The sequence below is a fragment of the Otolemur garnettii genome, unplaced genomic scaffold (assembly GCF_000181295.1).
Source record: "Otolemur garnettii isolate 467f Iridium unplaced genomic scaffold, OtoGar3 scaffold00001, whole genome shotgun sequence".
NCBI classification, from domain to species: Eukaryota; Metazoa; Chordata; class Mammalia; order Primates; family Galagidae; genus Otolemur; species Otolemur garnettii.
Genome location: NW_003852396.1, coordinates 60,264,945 through 60,284,966, shown reverse-complemented (window position 1 = coordinate 60,284,966; position 20,022 = coordinate 60,264,945). Strand labels below are relative to the sequence as shown.

General features: G+C 38.8%; 1 protein-coding gene and 1 pseudogene across 9 annotated transcripts in view; one reads left to right on the top strand and one right to left on the bottom strand.

Annotated features, from left to right (window-relative positions):
• The first annotated feature begins 914 nt into the window (after positions 1 to 914).
• LOC100966503 lies at positions 915 to 2,306 on the top strand (annotated as a pseudogene).
• A 13,398-nt stretch (positions 2,307 to 15,704) lies between these two features.
• Positions 15,705 to 20,022, bottom strand: part of HIPK3 (homeodomain interacting protein kinase 3) — a 107,576-nt gene continuing 103,258 nt past the window's right edge. For all 9 annotated transcript variants that reach the window (XM_003781216.2, XM_012803911.1, XM_023508703.1 and 6 more), the window contains one exon: positions 15,705 to 19,649. In XM_003781216.2, the coding sequence (XP_003781264.1) occupies positions 19,173 to 19,649 (477 nt within the window). In that variant the 3' untranslated portion in view covers positions 15,705 to 19,172. The remainder of the gene's footprint in view (positions 19,650 to 20,022) is intronic.

The window sequence follows — 20,022 nt, the reverse complement described above, 5'->3', positions numbered from 1 at the left end:
ATGGGTTTCCTGAAGGGTTTCCTGCTGGAGTGGGAAACTTAATGAGATCCTTGATGAGAGAGTCTACAGACTTTACATAGATTTAAATTCAGTACCTACCCTTTACTAACTATAACTTTGGACATAATCTCTTTATGTCTCCTCTATAAAACTGGAAATGATGGGAGTAACTCCTCCATTATGTTGTCTTGAGGACTGAATTGATACACATCAAGCATTTCCAAGTATACTTCACACACAGTACCCACTCAATTGATCTTTTTACACATGACAATTGCAACCCTCTTAAACCATAAACTTTTTTGTTAATTTTAGTTTATTTAAACTAGGGCTTTGGGACTTTTCCAGTGTGTAAATTTATTGCTGCATAGCTTTAAGAAGTCAGTATGTGGCCAGGCATGGTGACTCATGCCTGTAATCCCAGCATTCTGGAAGGCTGAGGAGGGTGGATTGCTTGAGCTCAGGAGTTCAAGACCAACCTGAGCAAGACTGAGACCCTATCTCTAAAAATAGCCAGATGTTGTGGTAGGTGCCTGTAGTCCCAGCTACTTGGGAGGCTGAAGCAAGAGGATAGCTTGAGCCTAAGAGTTTGAGGTTGCTGTGAGCTATGACATCACAGCACTCTACCAGGGCAAGAAAATAAGACTCTGTGTCAAAAAAAAAAAAAAAAAAAGTCAGTATGTTTTGTGCAAAGCATTTTGTTAGGCAGGGGAAAAAGTGGTTTCAAAGCCCTGCAATTGAAATTTCTGACCCGCGCGGCTGAGCCCAGGAATTGAATGGAAATGCTTGATGTCTATCAATTTTATCAAATGTGTATCAATGGAAATTGTGGCTGGCGAAGGCAGTGCTGGGACCCCATGGGGGACACTGCAACCAGAGCCCCTCCCGGCCATACCACCACCATCCAAAGTAGGATGTCCCAGCATAAAGGTGTCTGCTGTGATTCATATTTAAAAGGAAATTTTGAAGTCACAGATATAAGTGTTCCGTTTACTGCAATTACAATCTTTGTGCTTCTTGTTATGAACATGGTGCAACAGCGCGGCACACAGCTGACCCCCTGATGCATATTAACAAAGGTAGATTTTGATTTGTGCTCTGATGGGGAAGTTTTCTCTGCAGAGCAGCCACAGTCTTTTACTTGTCCCTATTGTTGAAAAATGGGCGATATGAGGACATCTCTTCAAGCACTTGTTACTTCTGAACACGCAGAAACATCAACAGAAATGATTTGTCAGCTTGGCGCCTGTGGCTCAAGTGGCTAAGGCACCAGCCACATACACCTAAGGTGGTGGGTTTGAATCCAGCCCAGGCCCACCAAAAACAACAATGACGGCTGCAACCAAAAAAATAGCCGGGTGTTGTGGTGGGTGCCTGTGGTCCCAGCTACTTGGGAGGCTGAGGCAGGAGACTTGCTGGAGCCCAGGAGTTGGAGGTTGCTGTGAGCTGTGATGCCACAGTACTCTACCCAGGGGGTATAACTTGAAGCTCTGTCTCAAAAAAAAAAAAGAAGAAGTGATTTGTCCAATATGTACTGCGTTCCCTGGAGGCGATCCTGATCACGTCACAGATGACTTTACAGCTCATCTTACACTTGAACGCAGAGCCCCTAGAGATTTAGAATATAGTGGTGTTTGACGCCTATGTAGAATGTTTCACCCTGGCTAAGGATTAGGAGGCCCTCATGCTTGTAGATCAAAAGTACACTGTACTAGCGGTTCTACTGGTGGACGTTCTTCTGCTCAGAGTTCATATTTCCCAACCCATAGGGAAGCCATGGATCCTATAGCTGAGCTTTTATCTCAGTTATTGAAAGCGAGACGTTCTGCAGGAGGACAGCTTAATCCTTCTGGCCCTTTGGCTTCTCAGTTAGATAACTGCAGATGCAGGGCAGCTAGAATGGCAGCATCTGGAGACGGCATGCGACACAACCCGGCACACTAACATAAGCAGTGTCACCAGTATGATCACACAATCCACAGCAACAGCCAACACAGCTAATACAGAAAGCTGTCAGCAGACTCTCTAGAATGCCCTGTTTCTTTTAACAAGGTTGAATGATCTTCAGTGTCTGAAACAGAGTGCCAGTCCATGGAAAGTGAGTGTGCAGACCACAGCCTGTTTCTCCATGAGCTCCTTCTGTCACTTTAGTGAGCAAAGAGAGCTCGTCCTAAGAGGAAGGCGAATGGGGGAGACGGCACATTTGACTGCTATGGGCAGATATTATGCCTTTAGATGTTGCTTTAGAAAACCTAAATTTAAAACAGAGCAATAAAGGAAATGAGCCTCCACCCCCTCCTCTTTGATGACATCCCAATTTGCAGAGAATGTCTGCTGTGCTGTATTTGCCAAGGAAAGTAGACGACAACAACTATCTTGGGCTTGTTTGGTACTTGTAAGTAGTCCCAGCTATTTGGGAAGCTGAGGCAAGAGAATTACTTGAGCACAAGAGTTGGAGGTTGCTGCGAGCTATGATGCCACAGCACTTTACTGAGGGTGACAAAGTGAGACTCTGTCTCATAAAAAAGGAAGAAATTTTAAAATGAAGACTAAAACACGGTTTTCTTTGCTCCTAGTGAGCTTGAGGAAACACTGGATACAACTGGGATGGAACATTTACTGAGCCCTTGGTGCATGGCTCTACAGCTGGCGCTAGTCATAGCCACTCCGTGTGCCCTGCAGATAGGAACTGCCCCCAGGGGCAAAGAGATGTAGGGGAATTAACAATGCCAGAGGGCAGCAGGGAGCACTAGGAGAAAGAAAAACAGAGAGAGAGAGAGAGAGAATGGAGGAAACCAAAGGAGGCTGTTGCAGAAACGTATGGTATCTCTTCTCCTTATATCTCTATTTATTCCCAAACTCTCTCTAAGGCCTGGGAGGACAGATCCAAGAAGCTGGTGACAGCAACTCCCAGCACCAGCCCTCAGTCCCTGGGACGCAAGGCTGATTTCCGTCCTCAGTATGGCTCCCACAGTAGCCTAGCAACTCTTTCTTTGTTGACTTGAACTTGACTTCTATAGATGACATTTCAACTCCCCCAAGTTCTGGCTAATTAACCCTCTAAATCTTCCAGGGGTAGGAGGCAGTTTTTGTTTTTCATCGTTTGTTTTTTAACCTTCAATGACCAATTTTTCACTAATTAGCATTTCCGTTACTTCTGGGGTTCATCCAGCCACAGAGTGGGGACATGGTCCAGTCTTTGGCATTATGGAGCTAGCTCGTTTTCTACCATATCTCTTCGCCCTCAGTTCTTGCTCAGCTGTGTTAAGCCTTATCTTCAGGCTTCATACCAAGATGTCCAACCTTTTGGCTCCTCTAGGCCACATTGGAAGAAGAGTCATCTCGGGCCACACATTAAATACACAAACACTAACAAAAGCTGATGAGCCAAGAAAAGGTCCGTGCATAACTTTCATGATATCCACCTCCACAGATAAGCAAAAAAATTATTATGTATCCTCACATAATAATCCTAATTATGCAGCAACCCATTCAGAGAGTGTTTTAAAATCATTGAACAGATCCCAAGTTTGCAATCACTAATACAAGCAAATGTATATATCTAGGTAATAAAAGGTCTTTATGTTTTGATATTTTTTGTTATGAAAGTAAAAGTGGGCAACATAAAATCAGTGGGACATTTGACAGTGTAATTGAGAATCTAATCCAGGGGTCCTCAAGCTTTTTAAACAGGGGGCCAGTTCACTGTCCCTCAGACCATTGGAGGGCTGGACTGCGGGCCCTAGGACAAGTCAGCTGCTAAGCAGGACAGGCAGCGGCGGTAAAAACACCCGGGGGGCCAGATAAATATCCTAGGCAGGCTGCATCTGGCCTGCGGGCCGTAGTTTGAGGACACCTGTTCTAATCCATCAATATCTGGTATGATGGAAGTAGATGCAATTCTCCTTGGGTTCTCAATGTGCTTATCAGATATTCTGGTTCTAATTTTAATGTGCTTCATTCTTGAAAATAGTTGCTTGCAAATGTAGATGCTGCCAAAAAGTGATGATGTGAATAAAGTGTGATTGTGAAGTGAGGGATATTTGTCTCTGGGAAGATAGGACTTATAAAAGTCCAGTAAAGAGACATGATCAAATTTGTCTTTAAGTTGAATGTCAGATTGCAGCTCTGTGCATTTCATTTGAAAATTGACAAGTAACATATTTATGTCTACTGAAAATGGAGCCACAAATGCACTAAAATATTATTTTCTCAGAAATCATGAAATCTATTTTCAAATTCTTGTATCAATTCAAATAGCAAAGCTGCATGTTTTTCTCTGTTCACAAGATTGTGTTTAGCCAACATTCAAATGCATAAAATTGTTTGTCCTAATTTGAGTTTGCCTTCATTTCAGTTTCATTTGGAACTCTGTTACAGTTTGAAACATTGTATTGATAAATCAGTTTTCACCTTGAAAACACATGCTGAACTCATTTAAATGAGCGGTTAAATCCACTAAAAATGCTAAATCTTTAGGCCAGTTTTCATCATCAAATTCTGGCACAATTTTGGCTTTTGATACCATTAAACAATTTGATAGCATATGAAAATCATAATATCTTTTCAACATTTGGCCTTAATTTAGCCATTTTACCACTGAAAAGTAAACAGTATTGCCATAGGCAGCATCAATACTTCTAAGGAATTCCTGAAATTGGCCAGGATTCAATCTCTTGGCCCTTAGGAAATACAGTCTTGATGATGATTTGTGTGATGTTATCCTTTTTTTTTTGGTTGGGGCTGGGTTTGAACCCACCACCTCTGGCATATGGGGCCATCGTCATACTCCTCTGAGCCATAGGCGCCGCCCAATATTATCCATTTTTAAAGCTTTTGTGCATAAATTTTCTTTGTGTATCTGTAATGATACTTCATCAAACATGAGTTTGGGGTAGCAATTGTATTGCTTTCTATTAATTTTACAAGTCCCTCTCTTCTACCTACCATGCCAGGGCACCATCAGTACTCTACCACGTATGTTAACAATGGGCAAAGAAAATGGCTTTAACTTTGTTTGTTTGTTTGGAGACAGAGTCATTCAGTTGCCCTGGGGTTGAATGCCATGGCAACATAGCTCACAGCAACTTCAAACTCTTGGGTTCAAGTGATCTTCTTGCCTTAGCCTCCCTAGTAGCTGGGACTACAGGTGCCTGCCACTATGCTAGGCATTTTTCTATTTTTTGATAGAGACGAGGTCTTGCTCTTGCTCAGGGTGGTCTTGAACCCCTGAGCTCAAGCAGTCCTCCCATCTCAGCTTCCCAGGGTGCTAGTATTACCAGCATGAGCCACTACACCTGGCCTACTTTAACATATTTTTACTGCTCACATAAATCTCTTGATTTAGTTGTGTCTTTTAATGGTACTAAATAAGCCATTTCTTCAGTGACATTACCTTCATCAATACGTCTAATAAAAGTGGCACGTTGAGTTGTATTGGTAGTTTCTGTGCTGTCAACCATCGCCAAAGCATAAAATTGAAAATTAGCAATTTTTCTCTCCCAACTTCTTTCAAGTTTTTTTCCAGTAGATTTTCCAATGTCTTCAATTTGCCTGACTACAATCTAGTGAGACAATGACTCGAAATATCCCCCTTTTTTTCAGGGCAAATTATATCTACCATACATTGCTTAATAAACTCACCATCACTCAATTTTTTTTTGTTATTAAATATGCTACCACCTAACTAGCTTTTATAATGGGGTCTGTTTGAGTTGTAACTTTAAAAAAATTTTTTTGTTGTTGAGAAGACAGACTTTTTCAGTTCCACTGTTTTGTCCTTACAACACGATCCTTCATACACTTTAAATTTGGCAACGTGTTTTTGCACATAATGCCTTTTCAAATTATAATCTTTGAAAACGTGCATGAATTCTCTACAAATTAAGCAGAGGGCTTTATTATTTGCCTCAACAACAACAAAAAAAGTAGTTAATTGTCCACTGTTCATTGAGCAATATTCCTTCATTCATAATTTTTCTTTTGGGGGGTTCTGTTTTCTTTTGAGAAGCCATGCTGGGATTACAAAAATAAAAATAGATAAGGGACTATATTTACTTTTATTATGAAAATTAACTGACAGGAAAATAGAAAGCAAGATCTGGGCCCTTCCATGTTTCTGCTGCCAATGTAAAGCAGGGCAGAGGACCAATTGTAAAGCCCAGTGGGTGACGTGTGAGGGACCATTGAGGTGTGGAAGTACCCATAATAATTGAATAAGAATGCCCTGCCTGTTTCTGGAACCACTCCCCAAAAAAGAATGCTTGTCTAGGCCAGGTGTGGTACCTCACACCTGTCATCCTAAGGCTCTGGGAGGCCAAGGCGGGAGGATCTCTTGAGCTCAGGAGTGTGACACCAGCCTGAGCAAAGGAAGACCCCATCTTGACTAAAAAAATGGAAAAATTAACCAGACATGGTGGTGCATGCCTGTAGTCCCAGCTATTCAGGAAGCTGAGGCAGGAGGAACGCTTGAGCCCAGGAGTTTGTTGCTGTGAGCTAGGCTGAGGCCATGGCACTCTAGCCCAGGTGACAGAGCAAGACTCTGTTTCAGAAAAAGCTTACCTGACTTATGACATCAAATGCCTAATACTGCAATGGTAAATTGAAGTACTGTTGATAGGGTGGTGCCTGTGGCTCAAAGGAGTAGGGCGCTGGCCCCATATGCCAGAGGTGGCAGGTTCAAACCCAGCCCCAACCAAAAACTGCAAAAAAAAAAAAAGAAATATTATTGATAATTGCTGCCTTGCCAAGTCCCCACAAGCACATGTGATGTCTGATGGTGTCAACGCAAGTGTCTGTGCTTAGAAGATAACATACTGGAAGCCATACACCGCCATAAAACTGAAGCCCCAAGTGTACAAATAGAACACAAGTATGTTTATTTTACATAACACTGGGACACAACATTGTCTACAAAATTCATACTTGAGAGCCATAAAATTGAATTGCACACACAAAAAATCAGAAAAAAACTAACAATGTTTTAAGTTTATGATTTTGTGTTGGGCCACATTCATAGCCATCCTGGGCCTCATGCAGTCTGTGGGCCATGGGTTGGACACCCCTGATTTGAAGTATACAAAAGAATGTAAATGCCTAGGTTAATATGCAGATACTATACCAGATTATATGAGGGAATCAAGCATTCATGGATTTTAGGATCCTAGGGGGCTCCTGGAACCAATCCCCTGCAGATACTGAGACTCAAAAGTACTTCCCTGCCAATTACTATGTGTGATCTGCAGTGCCTTCCTGCCCTAATTATTGTTTCCACTGGCCAAGTGAGGTTTTTTGGCTAACAGCATGTCACAGAAGTGATGGTGTGCCAGTTCCACTCAGAAGTTTGAAGAACCATTGCAAGTCCAACTCTGCATCTTTTCCCTCTTCTGTTGGGGGAAGAGCCCATCCCATATTTACAGCTCAGTCCGGATTCTAAAATGAAGACTCACGGAATATACACGACCTGCAGACAGGAGCAGAACAGCCACCAGTCTGGGACCAACCTAGAACAAAAGAAAGAGATACCTGTGTTGTTTGTTAGCTATAAGATTGAGGGGGGGAGGGCATTCATACCTGCTGTATAACCTAGCAAAAGCTGACCAGTAGATTCAGCTATTGATGAAAGTAGTAAGGCTAGAAAGAAATAAAAGAGCTAAAAATAAATGTTGCATTTTTAAAAGTTACTACATTTTCAAATATATATAGATATATATAATTTTTTTTTTTTTGAGACAGAGCCTCAAGCTGTTGCCCTGGGTAGAGTGCTGTGGCATCACAGCTCACAGCAACCTCCAACTCCTGGGCTTAAGCGAGTCTCGTGCCTCAGCCTCCCAAGTAGCTGGGACTACAAGCGCCCACCACAACACCTGGCTATTTTTTGGTTGCAGCCGTCATTGTTGTTTGGCGGACCCGGGCTGGATTTGAACCTGCAAACTCAGGTGTTATATGGCTGGCACCTTAGCCGCTTGAGCCACAGGCGCCGAGCCCAAAAAATCTTCTTTATGAATACCAAGATATAAAATAAGGTTGTAGGCTTGTGATCAATAACACTGTAGAATTTTGTGAAGCAGTTGTTAAATACAGTCATCATTAAATACTGAATGGCATAAAATTACAATTAAATTAAGGCAAAGGTAAATATAGGCAACCCTTGCTTTTGGTGCTTCCAATATGCACAAATTTCAGTTAACACAGGTTAGTTAGATAACAACAGTCTGCTAACAACACAGTTCAAATTTTAGCCACCATGATATATTAACTGTGTGTGATTGCATAAAGTATAAACTTCACTGCTAGTAATTTGGTCCACAAATCACTATGGAAGTAATAGATATGCTTCATCTTCAGTGACCAATCATATCACTTTTTTCAAAGATTGACAGTGATTGATGACTGCTCATCTGTCATTCAGATCATGCAAACAGCAAAGTGTGTGGTTGTGTTACCTTTCTGTCTTCCAGTGGCAAACCCACATGACATTTTACAAAAATGGATATAATCAAAAGAGGAAATTGACCGACAAAGATGAAAGTGCAGCAAAGAAAGGAAACGTGATCATTCTGGCAGAAAAAATTGACTTAAACATAAATGGAGTTATAGAAGAAATAGCTCATTGTGAGAATGTTGACACCCTGCCGTTCTAGAGACAACACAGACACAGACGAAGCCAGAGGAACTCAGGGAAGGCAAACTTAACATAAAAGAAAAAAGTGGTTCTGACAAAAAAGATGAAGATATCCCAGAGAGGAAATGATGCTGAAAAAAAGATTCACATTAGAGGAATTTCCAGAGATATTTCATGACATTCAGAGAACAAAGGATAAAATGCTGGAAGCTGATCCAGACTTAGAAAGGAGTATGTGTGACAATTTGCCAAGGTATAGAAAAGATGAATCCTAAGTTACATGATGAGAAGAATGCAGGAGTCGTTTAGACTACTGAGAAGTTTTTACAAAGAAATCGAAGTTTAATCCTCAATATTCCTAATGTTATAAATTGGCATGCTATATAGTAACTTCACTATTTTTTCATTGCCCTTATACATTCATAACCAACAGTAAGAGATTTTGTAATGCTTTAACAAAAAAATTCTAGGCCAGGCACCTATAATCCTAGCACTCTGGGAGGCTGAGGCACGAGGATCCCTTGAGGCCAGGAATTTGAGGTTGCAGTGAGCTAAGCTGATGCTGCTGAACTTTAGCCTGGGCTACAGAGTGAGACCCTGTCTCAAAAATGAAAAAATAAAATGTTAAAGTTCATGGAACAGTTGTAATTTTCTCCATTGATTAAGATCACTTTGCATGGTTTCGGTTTGCACAGCCATTTTTATTTTTCCACACCACTGTCCAAAGTGAGGACTGCTTGTACTCAGAACTTACCACTTTCTAATTACAGTATAACCTCTGTAAGTTGACCCAAGGGACTGTAACAAACAAACAACATACAGAAGGTGGTTAACATAAGGACCTAGGCCTAACATACTGATAGGGTACACATCTGGTCCATGAAACTTAGGTCAACTTAAAGGGTGGGAAAAGTAGGGAGGTGGTCAGCTATGGAGGTTCTACTGTACTTTATTACATTTTATTATTATCTGTGCCTTTAAAGTTATTTATATCTATCTTATCTATACATAATTGTGCGCATCTTTTTCCAACTCTATGTTCAAGGAGGAAGCATGTAGGTAGCTTCCTTGGCATTTACACCAGGGAAATCAGCAAACACTACAAATCAGGACTTGATTATTATTTTGTTGATCATCTAGACTTAAGAGAATGATGGAGAAAATGTGAATGCAGATTAAATTTAAAAGTGCATCATATCTATAGCTGTACACTATGAATGGCAAAAAAAAAATGAGATGAAGAATAATCTTCCAGTATTTAAAAACTATCATCAGATTGAGCAAAGAATTCACTGATGTCATTGATGAACAAGTGAAGTTCCAACTTACATATTTGTTGTTTCACTTTAGTCTTAAATGTAAAAGAAAACAACGAACATTTGCGTCAGAACTCTACTTGTTGATCAATACCATGAGCAGCTTCTTTGCTACATCAGACAGCAATGAAACATTTATTCCTTGCCTGACTTTGTTGGATCATGGATAAATGATTAACCTAGGTTGGCTATACATACAAGACTTTGGCAAAACTCAATGATAAGTATTTTATGAGAACCAATTGGCCATAAGGAATTTATAATAAAAAGTATACTTTATTGGGTTGCGCCTGTGGCTCAGTGGGTAGGGCACTGGCCCCATATACCAAGGGTAGCAGATTCGAACCCGGCCCCGGCCAAACTGCAACAACAAAAAAATAGCTGGGCATTGTGGGGAGCACCTGTAGTCCCAGCTACATGGGAGGCTGAGGCCTAAGCCTGGGAGTTGGAGGTTGCTGTGAGCTGTGACACTACAGCACTCTACTGAGGGCAACATAGTGAGAGTCTGTCTATAAATAAATAAATAAATGAAATTTTTATAGGACCTAATTTGAAAGAAAAAATGAAGAGAACTCTTCCTCCCCCTGCTGGCCATAATACAACATAGCAATAGTGTACTGAACCAAACGTCAGAAGTGAAAGGGAAACGCAGCATAACCATTTTGCACACTGGCTACCTACAGACTAACTCTGGACTGCAAACAACTTGTGTTTGGGCTACACCATATTTAAAATAAAAAATTTTTAAAATCCTTTGAATTAGCTGCCAACATCTCACTGACATCCTTATTTCTGTGTTTTCTCAAAACACAGATATTGGTACTTGTTGGGTCTGCTATCCTACCCTAGTTCTTCCCTGAATCCCTTGGATGGAGCCCAGTCTGCCTCACTTACTTATTATGTGTTGCCTGCCCAGCCATCACTGCTTCTGATTTGCAACTCAAACTTTCTCAGTTTACTGGAGTTCAAGCGAAGCCCAAACTTGTTCAAAATCATACTACCTAATAATAATATCCGGGTCTCCTCAATTCCATGTGCAGACATTTATCAATTTCGTTTATCTATTTAACAATTGTTTTAGTGCTTACTGTAGCCAGACACATAGCGAGTATCAAAGATAAAGAGTCTCCAAGGTAAAAACGGTCTTTGTAATCAGAGTTTATAGTTGGCAGGGAGAGCAGATAGATAATGACAAGAACAAGGATGAAATTGAAAGAAGGGAAAAGGGAACTTTGTTGATGCTGTAGTACAGTTCCTGCTCTCATCTCAGCACCTGGTACAAGTTAATTGTCATGTGAGTATAAATGTTACTAGGGTTTGTTAAATAATGCCCTCAGACCCTATGGCCCCCATTTATTCAACATTCAATGGGCATCAGCACTAAACGTTCAAGAAACAGCAAATGCTGCATTTATTGTATTTCCTCCAAGCATGTCACTCACCCTTCTCCCTCTCATCCTTCCTGCCTTTGGAATTACCACCCGCAATCAGTGTGGTAAGCTAAGAGGGAGTCAAGTCAGTGACAGCCACAGCAGTGTGTGTCAGCTGTTGGGCAAGTGACAACCCTCTGAGCTTGAGTAACTGGGATACAGAATCAAAGCTAAACTAAGACAAGAGTAGAAACTAATCATGGTCAGTAACACCCATGACACCGTAATCGGACAGTAGTACAAGTAAACGGAATTACTTTCATATCTGACTCATAAAAGTTACTTAAACTGGGTCGTTTGAAACCTGGGCTCTTTGGAGAGATGGCTGATTCCAGATCTAAGACAGTAAAGATAAAAGGTTTGGATAAGACATCTTTTGGGCCAGAAAGCAAGGAAACAATCAGAGACTAATGTGGTAATGTCAAAAGAATTCAGGAGTCTTGAAGATAATTGTTAATTTTAACTTGCTGAGTATGGCAAAATCTATGAATCCATAGTGATAACAGAGAGAGAGAAAGCACACAAAGGCAGAAAGGCAGAAAGCTTGCTTTTACAGAATGATACCAAGTCATAAATGTAGAAAGAATGATAAAACTGAAAATCACCACTTTGCAAACCCCAGTGTAATAACTGAGCCAGACAATGATCATTAATGGATGCTAAAAACAGCAAGTAGTCCTTCTGGACATGATGCCCATACCTATAATCTCAACACTTAGGGAGGCCCAGGCAGGAGGATCACTTGAGCCCAGGAATTTGTGATTACAGTGAGCTATGATCAGGCCATGGCACTAGAGCTTGGGCATTAGAGTGTGTGACCCTGTCTCAAAAACAAAACAAAAACACTGAGTAAAATGTTGCCAATTCTGTCAAAGCATCACTCTGCAGGTGACCATGGAGAGATCTGCCAGTCACCAGTTCAACCAAGTGTCATCACTGTTGACGGACAACCTGCCATTATAATGAGGACACAACTATAATTATCCTTACACATGGACAAACACTGAGTCTAATCAAGGCATTTGACCCAGCTACTACTTTACAGAAAACAGAGAGATGAACCACTCAGCATAAAGAAACAATCAGGCAAACCCAGAATGTACAATATCCTAAGATGAAGGGATGTTCTAGATTTAAAGCAGTCAGAGACATGCCATAACCAAATGTAATGTGTAAATCTTGATTGGCTCCTGGATTGGGGGGTGGGGGGGAGATAGCTTAAGACAATCTTGAAACAATTGAGAAAATTTGACTATGGACTGAAAACTAGAAAAATGTTATTATAGAATTGTTAATTTTGCTATGTAAGATTGCATGGTTAGCTGAGAAAGTCACTCTTATAGATGCATGCTTAATTATTACAGGGCAAAGTATGATTACTCACAAGGGGCTCAATTTAAAAATTACATTTAAATATATAAAGGTAATGAGGTATGAACTGGTGAGTCTAGGTGAAGGCTATATTTGCATCCATTGTACTCTTTGTTCTGTTTGTATTCTTTTAATAAAAAAAAAATTAGTTATAAAGAAAAAGCTGGCTGGGTGCCTGTAGCTCAAGTGGCTAAGGCATCAGCCACATACACCTAAGGTGGTGGGTTTGAATCCAGCCCGGGCCCACCAAAACAACAATAGCTGCAACCAAAAAATAGCCAGGTGCTGTGGTGGGCGCCTGTGGTCCCAGCTACTTGGGAGGCTAAGGCAGGAGACTCGCTTGAGCCCAGGAGTTGGAGGTTGCTGTGACCTGTGATGCCACGGCACTCTACCCAGGGGGACAGCTTGAGGTTCTGCCTCAAAAAAAAAAAAAAAAGAAAAAGCTGCTGGTACATTAAAAAAAGCAAGTTCTTTGGATTCTCCATGGTCACTGAGGAAACAATGCTTAGAATAAAGCTGATCACTTTCAAATATTCAAATGTTTCTGGAGTTTATAAAGCATGCAAAATGCTTATCTTATAAATTAAAGTAGAAAATATCAGTATCTAAAATTATTTACATGGACATTATTTTAACTATCTGAAACTTACACTTTTATGAGTTTTAAATATGTTTCTCTGAACTTCTCAAACATAGTGTAATTGTGTCTTATGTTTATGATGGAATAATATGAAACATTAATGTCTTCTTTTTCTACTTTAAATAACCATACTTCTAATTAGGTGTAAGCATAGCTTCTGAATCAGATAAAATAATACCATTAAAATAAAAGGTTGACAAAAATTAATACCAAATGAGCCATAGACCTAATGAAAGTTAAAACTATAAAACTTCTAGAAGAAAACATAGGATAAAGACTTTGCAACAGGCAAAAACGTATTAGGACACAAAAAGCACAAACGATAAAACATCGCTAAGCTACATACTTCAAGAAAATATTAAAATTTTTGGTCTTTCCTAGCATTCTGTTAGAAAAGGCTGTCATAGATTGAGAAAAAATAACATAATACAAATCTCTTCACAAAACACTGGTATTCTTGCCTGCTTAAAATCCTCCTATGGCTTCCTACAGTACATGGAATTAGATCCACACTCTTGCCTGTCCCCTATAGTTGCATTTTCTATCTCCCGCCACCCACTCACATGCTATACTCTGGCTATAGCAGCCACCTCCCTGTTTTGCACAAATTAAAAGCTAATTCCTGGCTTAAAGCTTTTGTGCTTACTGTACCCTCAGCCGAAGATAATCTTTTCCTGCGTGGCTGACTAGCATTCTCCCTGTACCGCTCCAGAGTGGAGCCACCTTTTCACTGAGGCACTCCCTGACATGCCCCTCCAGCCACTTTGTCACCATACTGTTTACCCTACCTAAGTTTTAGTCTCTCTCCCCACAAGAAGATAAGATCTACTTTACTCACTGATACATGCCTAGCACACACTGCTTGGAACATTAGTAGATGCTTCAAAAGTATTTTTGAATGACTCAAGAAATACACACCATAGGCTGGGCACTGCACTGGGTACTTACTGGTTAAATAGTTTGAACATGTTCCTCCAAAGCCTTTCATTCTATTATCTTCTTCTTTTTTTTGTTCTTTCTTTTATTTTTATTTATTTATTGCAATTTTTTGGCTGGGGCTGGGCTTGAACCCGCTATCTCCAGCATATGGGACTGGCGCCCTACCCTTTTGAGCCACAGGCACTGCCCCATCCTATTATCTTCTTTTAGAAAAAAATATCTTGTACTCCTAGATTTGCTTGAATAGCTATGTACTTCTTAGTATTTTTAAGAGGTCAATTTACTTTCAAGTAAATTGCAAAATCTAGATTTCATCTGTATGTAGGATAAGTGCTCTGGCCTAAATAAAAGTGTTCATATTATTCTGAACTCACCTGCACAAGAATGACAAAAACAAAAGAAACACAAATGTGTTAGTGAGGATAAAAGCCAGCAGAACTCTTATACACTGCTGAAAATTAATCTGACTACTTTGGAATGCTACTTGGCAGTATCTAATAAAGTAAAATATATGTATTACTCCCTGACCTTGTAATTCCACACCTACATATATACCCAAAGGAAATGCATTCATATAGTCACCAAAAGACATGGGGAAAACATTGATGGCAGCACTATTCATAATAGCCAAAGAGTGGAAACTACTCAAATGTCCATCAACAAAATAAATTGTATATACATGCAAAAGAATACTATATACTAATCAGATAAATGAACTGAACACAACATCGATATATCTGAAAAATAAAATGTTTAACAAAAAAAGCCAGACGCTGAAGAATGCTAATTGAATGCTATATTTCGATTAAAACTTTACAGAAAGAGAGGAAAAAGGGAGATTGGAGCATTCCCCTGAACACTTTCCTACTGATGTTCCTCTAAAGTTAGATCCATGAAGTATGAAGTGGTGTTATTTGAAAACATAACTTAAATTGGCCTGCTACAATCACATTCTTTTTAAGTCTCATGTTTTATATCTTAAAATCCATGTGAATGCCCCATTCTTCATCCATATATACTAAATGAAAACACTTCCCTCAAAAATATTTGAGAAAATTAATATCAAAGGGAAGTGAGCCCTGCTTATCCTGTGGTTGCAAGCATACTGCCTCAGGCTTAAGCTTAAAAAGGGCCGGTGGAAAGTTTGTTAGCTATGGTTTGATAGCCTGGTTCGTATCTCAGATTCAAACTCGTTAGCAGTGTGACTTTGGACAAGTTCCCTACATATTTGCTCCCGCGTTTTCACGCATATAACAAAGACAATGCCTATCTCGCAAGGTTGCGTTCAGAGTTAAATAAGATGATGGAAGTCAGGAACTCAGTATCGATAACCTCTCTTTCCTACTGTTAAGCAGTACCCAAGGGGAAAAAAAGTCAACAAGGTGTTTGCGGCAATATATATGTTTTAATTCAAAGTGAATTGACAGTAATACACCATAAATTCTTATTTTGACACTCACCAAAATAGTCACCTGGAAAACCCGCTTTTTGTGACAAAGTACAGAAGGCTTGGTCACATTTAAATCACTGAGAACTAGAGAGAAATACTATCGCAAACCGTAATAGACGTTACATCCATAAAAATTTTCCCAGTCCTTATTGTAATATTGCACAGTGCAATTGCTACATGGCAAACTAGTGTAGCATAGAAGTAAAAGCAAAAACAAACAAACCAAAGAAAGGAAGCCACAAGTCTAAAGTTGTTAAACAGTTAACAATTCAAACTTAGTAATCAAATCTGTATCATTGAGTTCATTAAAACAAATCTTCCTACACCTTGCAGTGTATGATTTAACTTTTACTTAACACAAACCAAGTTTAAAATTAGCAGTAGAGATTTAAAAACTGAAAACATGTTGCTAATACAGTAACCTATTTAAACACCCTGAAGGAAAAAAAAACACTAAATATCAGAATATTTGATAAAAAATAATTTGTAAATTACAATAGTATATGCAACTTGGAAATCATGCAGTGTTTTATTTAAGAAAGCATTAAAACCAAAGAAAATTGACAAGAATGGTTTTTAAAAACATTTTAGGGTATAAATCCAGATTCTTTCATTACTATGCTAAATGTAGAATTTAGCATATTTTTGAATCTTTTTGTTTTTCAATGCATTAAAAAGCCCATGATTGCAATTAAGAGCAATGTACTTAACTTGAATAAGCCTTTATTAAATACTACTACTGTATTATGAAAATGTTGAATTCTACCATTTACTATCAATTTAACAGACTACTTTTAAGTCTTAGAATTTAAAGACAGAAAATATGACACTTCAAGGTAGTAAATATGGCCCTGAACATAAAACATAACTGTGCCACTTTTGTACCTGTCATGATACAATCAATCCTCTGCACTTGGTGTTTCGGAAACATCCACTGCCAGCATTGATTCTTTTCCAAGAAGTGAGCAGATACCAGTAATCTGCTGGACTGTATAAATAAAATTAGAAGGCCATGAAGGGCAGCAAATTTACTTAAATAGTGACTCCATAAATTTGTCATCTGTAAATAATCTTTTAAATTAATCTTAGGCTACTCCTTTTATATGCATTATTTTATATATATATATTTCTATTTATATAAAATGCATAGAATTGAGTACTAAAAACACTGAAACTTGTGGGGAAAATTAAGTCCTTCATTTTCAGTGTGACTAAAAATGTACTGCTGGTTTTTATTTTATGATCTAATACTGTAATTTTTAAAATCAATTTCAGGCACATTTATTTCACTGATGATTATTAAATAAAACACTGCTTGTGTCAATGGAGTAAAGAAAAGCTTATCCATCATTAGCTTATTGTCAGCGCTGTACTAGAGCTGTATTAGTGGTATACAATTCATTTATCAAAGAAATGCTGTAAATCCAAAACATCTACAGAGCTTTACACTCAAACACTTTGTTCTGTTTATTCCAGTAAATGCTGTAAGATTATATTCCAGATTTTTAAGGAAAAAAAGTTAAGTCAAGCCTGCAAGATACAGCTTTCTCAAGTGTCTACAATGCCAGTATGAAAATAAAAAATTAAGTTACATTGATACATCCAAGATTCCTTATATGCAGTGATGAGCACAAACAGTAATAGAGATAAAATACTGATGCAAATAACACACCCCAAAATAACATATGCAATTATTTTCCATCATTTACAATACAGTAGTTACAATGACACTCCAAACAGAAAAGCAAAGTAAAAAATCAAAATCCCAACTTCTATTTCATGTAATTAGACTTATACAGAAATTAGAAGGCTAAATAACAACTAGTTAATCACCTAATTTCACAGCTATCTGAAGTGGCAATCGTTATATAGCAGCTTATCTATGATACATTCAAGATAAATGATACAATTTATTACTTGCCTGTAAGCTAAACACAGCCTCAGTTAATACCTTTCCTTAAATTCCACCTCTACACTACAATATACTTGAGGTCTATGCAAAAAGTATAGGAAATGGATGATTAAGTCTTTGGTGCTGTAAAAGCAACTTCATTTAAACATAACCACCACCATCACCACCACCACCACCCCCACAAAAAAAGGAAGGAGGGGAGGAAAAAAACCCAAGACACACTTTCTAGAAAAAAAAAGAGCATGTAATTTCTGTCCCTGACGGAATGTATTAAATAAGCAAACATCACCAACAAGCAAAACAAGTACTGCAATGTAAAAATTCTTTAAAAAAAAAAACCCTCTCACATGCATAAATGAAAAATTGCACACAAAGAACTCACATCTTTTCAAGCTTCAATAGTAAGTATTCTGCTACTATTTATTAAATACTGCATGGTTTGCCCAAGCTAAGATAAAACCACATCATGAATCAGTGAGCATTTTGCATTTTCTTTCATTATCTATTCAAAGTCATGCCTACTGCACCTCTAAACATCTTAAGTCCGATTATACAGCAAACACTCTCAAAATAAACTTAAGATTGTATTGCAGTTTCACTTAATAGTATATAAAATGCTGTGCTGTGACAGTTATTAACTATCCATTAGATACTGAATCAATTTTTCTTAAGCACTACCGACTGCTTGCTTTTCATGAAGCTAGATCATTTTGAAAAATCAGACAGCAGAATTCAGCTATAGCAAACATGCTGCCCTCTTAGTAAGGAAAAAACAGCTACTACCTGAAATCATACCACACAAAACCAAAAATGAACATTACTCTATCAAAAGAAAACTAAAGAGTAGGTCTGAATTTGAACTTTAAGTGCTGCAGTCCTCAACATTTATATATAAGTAATAACATTAACAACCTCAAATATTTAAGGCACTATGTGTGGAAACGGTTTACAATGCAGCTGAGATTATTAGAACAACATTTAAGAGCAAAGTCTAGGCAACATTTTGCCCATGCAAAAGACACATGCAAATGTAAAGAACAATAGCTCAATTTCTTAGGGAAGTGACCCAACATTTATACACTAAGACACAGATAATACAATTCACTTGTATGCTGTAATTTTGACATATGCGCATCTGTTGCTCTAAGTCTGTACACAGAATGGCTTCCCAAATGTGGACGTGTCTTGCACTAGTTAGAAGGCAATTTATAAAAAATAGCAGGAGCAAAACTGGACTTCTGCTCCCATAAGTCACCTGTCTATAGAGTTACTACATAAGAAGATAACATGACCAAAGACAAGTTATACCAAATGTGCAAAACACATCAAAAGTGAGTTTTTTAAAGCTCAAAGTTGTTTAAATTGCACCCAAGTCTACATGATTCAAAAATAATTTTCTTGTGCCATGGCTAATATTTATTAAATACCATGTTTTATTTTTAATCAAATATTTGTATCATTGAGCTTCCTCAATATACTGTTTTTGAGTTTTCACATATATGGATACTGGCTGAGTTTTGTTGGACTCAGTGGAAATCCAGTATATGCAGGTGAGGCTGCAATGTAAGAATGTGGTGGGAAGATTGGTTTGTACTGAGTCTGATGAATGGTTGGGGATGGTAACAGACGGGGATTTATGCCCACTGGGACTTGGTGAACTATGCCACTGGGATGGGAGATATTATAAGTCGGATGCTGTAACACAGGTCTTGAGGTACATGGAGAGGCTAAGAGGTGGGCCACTGGCGCAGCACTACTCAGGGTAGCTGATGATGGGTATGGAAGTAGAGTGGGCTGTCCTCCAAGGTGTGTGTTTCCAGCCAGATGGGCACGCACCGCTGTGTGGTTGGGACTTCCGTGAGAAAGAGTGAATGGATTACTGGGAACACTAGTAGGGATATAAGCTTGCTGTCTTCGATGTCCGAAGTTTCCATTCCACTCTTGATGCCCAGATCCAAAGTGTTGAACCTACCCACAAAGAAAAAAGCAACTGAATGATGTAATTTATAAGATGAAAGGGAGAAAAGAGAAATTACAATATATGCTCCATGACTCATAGTACATCTCTCAGAACTAAGTAGAAGAGAGAAAAATACTGGTTTTAACATACCAGTATTAACATTATAATATGTATTCCTACATAATAATTCCTACATTATTATTTTTTTAAGACGGAGTCTCACTATGTCACCCTCGGCAGAGTCCCGTGGTGTCACAGGGACTCACAGCAACCTCAAACACTTGGTCTTTTTTTTTTTTTTTTTTCTTTTTTGAGACGGAGCCTCAAGCTATCCCCCTGGGTAGAGTGCCATGGCATCACGCTCACAGCAACCTCCAACTC